Below are 7,120 nucleotides of genomic sequence, written 5' to 3'. Positions count from 1 at the left end.
GGAGCCCCTGGTGGTCAGCGAAGAAGAAGACGTACAGAGCCCATGTTTATTGAGGAGAAGAAGAGGAAGAAGAAGAAGCACAAAGTATTGGCGTGGGTATCTGCCATTAAGCCTGACGACATCATCATCATCATCATCGGCCTAATATTGAAAATGCGTTGGCAAAGACCCTTCCTACAAAGTACCAGCCTTTGCCAACATATTCCTGATATTGGGCCAATGTCATGTGTTGCTAGGGAGGTTCCTCGTAGGTCGAGCCACTATGGCAGCAACCAGGTGTGGAATTCTGGACCATAGGTCGATCACAGCGCCTAGCGGCCCGTATGGGCCGCCAACATCTCTAAAAATGTGGAAATAAAAGTTTTCCAAGGCCAGGTCCAATGTTGAGTCCACGTTTGTATTGAGCCATTATTTGTAAGCCATTTGCAGAGAGATCCAACAAGTGAAAGTTATGCTGGTGAGTCGGACAAACCCTCAACCACGACCCAGCTTCCCTCCGGCATGCACGTGATCACCTTTCGCAAAAGTCTGCCGGAACAAACGGAGCCACGTCGTTGCGTGAAGTGATGCATCCGGGTCTGCCAGCGCTCGTTAATTCTGGCAGCGCGCGCTAAAACACACGCTCCTCTTCGCTCAGTGATGCGGGTCGACCCGCATGACTGGGTCGCGCGACAGTTGAATGCTCCTCTCCTTGGGGCGAACAGAGCCTTTTGTTGCGGCTGCAACGCAGCTGGCTCGGGTGAGAGAGAAAGAAGCATTGCCGTCAGCCAGCTTGGCTAGAAGAGAGCAAGCTGCTCGCAGTGCGGTCCGTCTGGCCTATTTGGCCCCAGGTGAAGCGGCCAATGGGAACTCGGCGATGTGCGCATGGTCTCGACTTGGGAAGCCACACGTGTAGCGCTGGCTAGTGCCTGGCCATGTCGTGGGTCGACAACGCTGTGCATTCGCGTAGGCTGGCCTTGCCAGTCTGTGGTCTCCTTCTGGTGGCGTTTCTGGCATGGCTCTACTGCAGCTGTCTGCCGCATGCCAGAGGTGAGTGTGTGCCTGAGGGCTGTGGGTCTTCCAGAGAGTTAAACGTTTAAAACTTGCCATATCGGCTTACTGTATACGGCAGGAATAGAAGTTTTTACTGAAGCCGACTACTTACGTTTAAATTGCGGCCGATGGAACTGCTTTATGCGATATTGTTTCACACAAAATGCACCGTAAGCGGTAAGCTTGCCGTCGTAGCGGGGGGCCTAAACGACAATTAAAGAGAGAGAGAGAGAGAGAAGCCCTCTAATGAAAAAAAAACAGAATTTCGCGGTGTTTAAAAACGGTTTATGGTTTATGGTGTTTAACGTCCCAAAGCAACTCGGCCTATGAGGGACGCTGTAGTGAAGGTCTCCGGAAATTTCGACCACCTGGGGCTCTCTAACGTGCACTGACATCGCGCAGTACACGGGCATTTAGAATTTCTCCTCCAAAGAAGTTCAACCAAAGAAATTCAACCGCCGCACCTCGGGCATATGTTACTCTGTGTGGGGAAGGGAATTCGGGAGACAAAGGCGGAAGGAGAACGGTGCTGAAAAGGGTAAAATAAAACAAAAATGGGAGAAAACAAAATGTGGCCAATAAATGCTTACCAAGGTGCATCGGCGAGTAATGATGTTGCATATGAAATGATGAAATGCATAGTCCGACATATATGAGCCAACAAAAGTTCACTGCCTGAAGAATGGCTGAGGATGATGCAAGGTGATGTCAGAGCTTGTCAAGATGTCCAATGTCTCTTAAATATGCAAAAAAAAAAGGTTCATTGCATGTTTGTCTTGCCTAAGGCAGGCTTAGGGACCTAAAACACTGTCAATTGTTACAGGCACTGGGGAGAGCTTCTCCATGCAATGTTCGTAGTACGCACGCTCGTCAACGACAGTTAACCTTGTCCTGTGCCTGCTGCGGCCACCCTATCCCCGCGAGATCTCATCCACCCACCTAACTAGCATTTGTGGAAAAGAAGGGAAAACTTTGGGTTTAGTTTCAGTGTACCTAAGTAGCGTCTTATAGCGCTCAAAGCTATTATTGCTCAAACTGCGTCGATACAAAGTGTTCCCGTTCCTAAAAAAAAAGTAATGAATACCTCGGAGTTCTAATTAATGAGGGCCAGAAGTTATCAAGTTAGCAGGAATCGAATCATTGGTGAATATGTACTGTACCTAACGAAACATATACAGGGTGTTTCACCTAAAACTTGACACATTTTATTTTAATAGGCTTTTTGAGTTAGAAGAGCGTCTTTTTTTCGTCATAGCAATGTCAGCGGTGCAGTACATCAGAGTACTGCTAAGACGTGCTAACTAGCAGGCTGGTTAAATAACACTGAATAGTTAACTTTTTAACTATTGATGAAAGGCTCTTGTATTATTGAGAGGCATGTAGTCCACAGTCATTAATATCCATATTAGTTTTTAGAATTTCGAAAACGCGGTTACCCTCGACGGTGTGGCCCAACAAATTTTGGCTATTTCGACGAGTTACGTGCACTGGAGAGGTTGCTTTGCCTGCAAGCTCCTCGAAAGCGCATGTATTTTGGCGCGATGTAGCCACAATTTGTTAGGCCACAACGCCGACGGTAAATGCGTTTTCGAAATCCTAGAAACTGACATGGATAATACTTAAGGTGGGCTACGCGCCTCTCAATAATTAAGGAGCCTGAGAACAATAGTTAGAAAGCTAACTATTCAATATTAGTTATCCAAACCCTTAGTTGGCACTAGTTAGCTTTATTCTGATGCACTACACCGCTGACAATGGTATGCTGAAAAAAACGCTCTTCTAATTGAAAACGCGTATGTTTAAAAACTGTGAAATCTTAGGCGAAATACACTGTATTTCGCCAGCAGTTTAATTGAAGCTATTTCTGTTTGTGGGTGACTGAAAAGCATTTTTTTATTACTGAAGTGCCAGAAAAAGAAGTTGATTGTACATCCTTTCATGGTACGTCACTTAGCGCAATAAAAGCGAAATTTTTAAGTTGAGAAACAAAAGTAAATGAAAAGCCTAAGTAAGCATGCGGAAGCAGAAAACCGGAACAAAGCATACAAAAAGGAAAAAAAAGCATCAAACTGTTTTTTTTTGTGTGCTTTGTTCTGCCAAATATGAAAAGCCAAAGTAAGCATGCGGAAGGCGGAAGCAGAAAGGCAGAACAAAGCACACACAGAGAAAAAAAAAAGCATCCAACTTTTTTGCTTACACGAGGACAAAGGAAGGAAGATAGTTTTTTTTTTTTTAAGGTAGTCGGCGCAAAGCGCTGTCAGTAAACTTCCGTCTGCCAGAAGATAGGACAAGTTCAAGGGTAGTCGGTGCTGGAAATAAATGTGTAAAAACACGAGGACCGGAAAAACTCATTTTCATAAAAAAAATAAAACAAGGTAAATGGTGTTTCGCAAAGAATGTACTGGACTTAAGTTATAAAAGTCGTTGATTCAAATCATTCGTTGCGCTTATGTTCGTCCTGCCGGGAATTGGCTGCGTACCACCCGAAATGGGCTATTAAGGACGGAAGTGGCGCAAAAGTGATGTTCTTTATAAATCGCTACATAACATACTTCTTGGCCCTTTGTGACACCACGAAGCTGCTGTTATGCCAGGGTCATTGTTTATTGAAAATGTCCCAAACCTTTTCACTCAAGTATGTGTAACGTGTATGATGCAATGGGCGGCTTGCAATGAGCAGTTAAATGCCCTATCTCATCCTTATCGCCGCATAATGCAGTCATGCTCCCACAAGCGCCGATTTGAGCATCTGCCTGTAAGACCTGAGTATAGCCTACACCAGAAAAATCTGGCCGCTATGAACAACCTTTTCTGTGTGAGCGACATACCAGGTATTTCAGCGCACATGCACTTTCAAAAATTTTCAGAAATAGGCTTTTTGGGATAAAAATAGTGTTGGCGAACACTACAGCTGTTTTGGTTTGGTTTATGGTTTATGGGGTTTAACGTCCCAAAGTGACTAAGGCTATGAGAGACGCCGTAGTGAAGAGCTCCGGAAATTTCGACCACCTGGGGTTCTTTAACGTGCACTGACATCGCACAGTACACGGGCCTCTAGAATTTCTCCTCCAAAGAAATTCCAGCCGCCGCGGCCGGGATCGAACTCGCGTCTTTCGGGCCAGCAGCCGAGCACCATAGCCACTGAGCCACCGCGGCGGCACTACAGCTGTTTTACTAAGCTGTTTAACTAAATGTTAATGACTAACTTTTTAACTAGTAGAGTTAGGCGCCTAGTTGTAATTAGAGATTTGTAGCCTGTCGTTAGTAACACCCATATCAGTTTTTATAATTTCGAAAACGCGATTACCCTCGCCGCTGTGGCTCGACAAAGTTTGGCTGCTTCGTACGAAAATACATGCGCTTTTGAAAGTATGCAGGAAAAGCAACCTCCCCAGTGCACGTAACTAGTCAAAAAGCCAAATTTTGTCGAGCCACAGCGCCACAGCGAAAGAGTCGGTTCGGGTATGTAGTGACCCAGGTTGGCCTTCTAGGCCCGTAAGCTTTTTTCAAGACAGGCAAAATATAACGACACGCAAAACTTTGTGTCTGTGCCCCTTTAAGAATACGGCTTTAAGTACTCGTTCCTTCACCATACGCTTAAAGCCACAACCCTATCGCTCCCTGTCAGGCCTGACGTAAGAGCCGAGCGAGCTACGAAACAACGGGATTTTTAAATTAAAAAGTTTTGGTTGGAGATATCTCCCAGCTTACTATAAGGTCTCTTGTGAATTTTGTTCGGTATGCAGCGTACAACGTGTCCTAGATTATGCATATCGAAGACGATATTCTTTTTTCTAGTATTTAATTTTTAATTCAAGCAGTCAACTGACAAATTTGACTCAGTTCAACCGATAAATCTTGCGAGTCCAGCAAAAGTATAACTTTTTTTCAACGCACGGCCTTTTGTGGGAATCCGGATCAACACTGAGCAGACGTTGCAGAAAAGCTCGTGATTTTCTTGTGATACTGGTGCAAGATACAAAGAAAAAATAATTCGCAGTGGGGAAGGTCCTGGAGTTCCTTGGTAAATAGCCGTCTTCTCTTTCGTTTTGCAGGCATCGTCCGGTTCACTTTCTTGTCAAAGTGGAGTCCTTCAAAGCCACCATCTAACATCCACAGTGGTGCCTTGAATGCCGATGACATCACTATATGGTTCGTCGAATCATCCAACGAGACATGCCTCAACGGACGCCAGGCTTGCTCCATTGAGTCCGCGTCTTATAGAAACCCTAAATCCCGCGTTGTCCTGCTCACGACGGGCCGGCTGTCCCCGGACTGCGACTATTACCGAGCAATGTCCTCTTTGTCAAACTTCCGTGACACCAGGCTCAACCTCACAGAAGAGTTCAGGGACACGCCTCTCGAGTCCTGGTACAGATCTCGCAACTGGACCAGAGGGCCATACGGAATAGAGGACCTGAGTGACGGTATCCGGCTGGCCGTCTTGTGGAAGCGCGGCGGCATCTACCTGGACCTCGACGTGATCGTGCTCAAGGACTTGTCCACGTTGAGCAACAGCGTTATGTTCGAGGTCACCGGACAGCTAACGAACAGCGTGCTGTTCTTCGACAAGGGACACCCGTTTGTGGGTGAAGCCATCAGAAGGTGCGCTCAGGAGTACGACGCTGTCCGGTGGGGAAGCTGCGGTCCGTCTCTCCTGGGCCGCATCTACTATTCCTGGAAGAACGGACCCGGAAGATCGCAAGTCAACTTCCGCGAACGGGACACATTCTTCGCAGTCGGATACAATTCGTGGATGTCGTTCTTCGAGCCCAGCAAGACCAGTTCGGTGTTCGAGGCAACTGCCAGGAGCTACGGTGTTCATTTGTGGAATAAGCTCAGCCATGGTGTGAGAGTGGTTACGGGGTCTGGAACGGCGCTAGACGTCTTGTCCAGGTTTAACTGCCCGGTAGTCTACGAAATAATGATGTCAAGAAAGTTCTTCTGATCATCGCTGAATGCTAGCTGCCATAGAAATGTGGACAGTTTTATTCTCTTGGTTCTTGCGAAGGTCTTGGGTTGTTGCAATGAATGAGCTTACCACATCAAGAAAGTGCGGTATTCTCAGCCCATACCACGAAAGCCATATATCATACCTGAGAATTCGACATTCACTTCATCCCCCGACATTGACCTGAGGAGTGATTTTTGTTGGGTGTAAATTTCTCTGTTATATGTGGTCAAACCGCTATTCTTCCCTCAAGGATTGCACCTCTGGGACGTCGAGCACCAGGTCCGCTCCTCTGGGGTGTGGTGCTCTGGAAAAGAAAATGGGCCACTGATCTCAAAATAATGAAGATAAAAAAAAAGGAAGCTATCCTTGGCGCTGTCTGGCCAAGCCGCCTTTGTTATACGGATATGAAATAATCACCATCCACTGTTATGAGGGCCAGATTCGTATCTTGCAGAAGTTCAGCGCCTGCTGGCCTGATTAATCGTGCAGTGGAACCAATTCCTCTTTGGCCACATTGGTTAAAGAATTGAACTTAACACTATAAGTGCACTGCATTCGAGACGGCGATTTCACTGTGCTTTCGAAAGTACACAGCGTCCGTAGTAGTATCCCTTCTTAACACTATAAGTGCACTGCATTCGAGACGGCGATTTCACTGTGCTTTCGAAAGTACACAGCGTCCGTAGTAGTATCCCTTCTTCCGGAATAAACGAAGCAAGATAAACGAGGAAGATAATTGGGGCTGATAAAAAGTCCACCCTGTACATAGTAAAGGCAAAAGAAAAGCACACGGGCGAATGCACCGCACACTCATCAACAGAGGGCGCAACAAGAGCGTTGTAAAAAATTACAAAATTCGGCGTAATGTTTTGCTGAAATAGTTTACCTATTTTATAATACGTGGCATTAAAATATTCATTTCTTTTTGTTGTTTATAGCATTTTTGTTTGTGCTTTTGAATTTCATTATATAAGTGTTTCGGCCGCCCAAAGTGGCTGTGCTGCAGTCGCGCTAAACCGTTTTTGGTCCCGGCCTTCGCAGCCATTCTACATCCACCTTGACTTGGCTAGTAGTGAGCAAGCTGCTCGCAGTGCGATCCATCTGGCCTATTTGACCCCAGGTGAAACGGCGAAT

At 46.2% G+C, this 7,120-nt stretch overlaps 1 protein-coding gene across 1 annotated transcript; it reads left to right on the top strand.

Annotated features, from left to right (window-relative positions):
- The first annotated feature begins 778 nt into the window (after window positions 1-778).
- LOC149358156 (lactosylceramide 4-alpha-galactosyltransferase-like) lies at window positions 779-6,865 on the top strand. Its single transcript, XM_089578038.1, has 2 exons — window positions 779-1,029; window positions 5,088-6,865. The coding sequence occupies exons 1-2, from the start codon at window positions 915-917 to the stop codon at window positions 5,978-5,980; spliced, it is 1,008 nt and encodes a 335-aa protein (XP_089434164.1). The 5' UTR covers window positions 779-914; the 3' UTR covers window positions 5,981-6,865.
- Window positions 6,866-7,120: the final 255 nt, after the last annotated feature.

Source organism: Amblyomma mixtum, chromosome 3 (genome assembly GCF_055824585.1).
Source record: "Amblyomma mixtum isolate Tamu chromosome 3, ASM5582458v1, whole genome shotgun sequence".
NCBI lineage: Eukaryota > Metazoa > Arthropoda > Arachnida > Ixodida > Ixodidae > Amblyomma > Amblyomma mixtum.
Note: the sequence above shows the minus strand (reverse complement) of the source record. Positions and strands in the feature narration are given on the sequence as shown.

Bases quoted from the DNA above. Each gene is read 5' to 3' on its own strand.
- LOC149358156 (XM_089578038.1), top strand. From the start codon at position 915: ATGTCGTGGGTCGACAACGCTGTGCATTCGCGTAGGCTGGCCTTGCCA. The intron at 1,030-5,087 runs GTGAGTGTGTGC...TTCGTTTTGCAG, and splicing joins CTGTCTGCCGCATGCCAGAG to GCATCGTCCGGTTCACTTTC.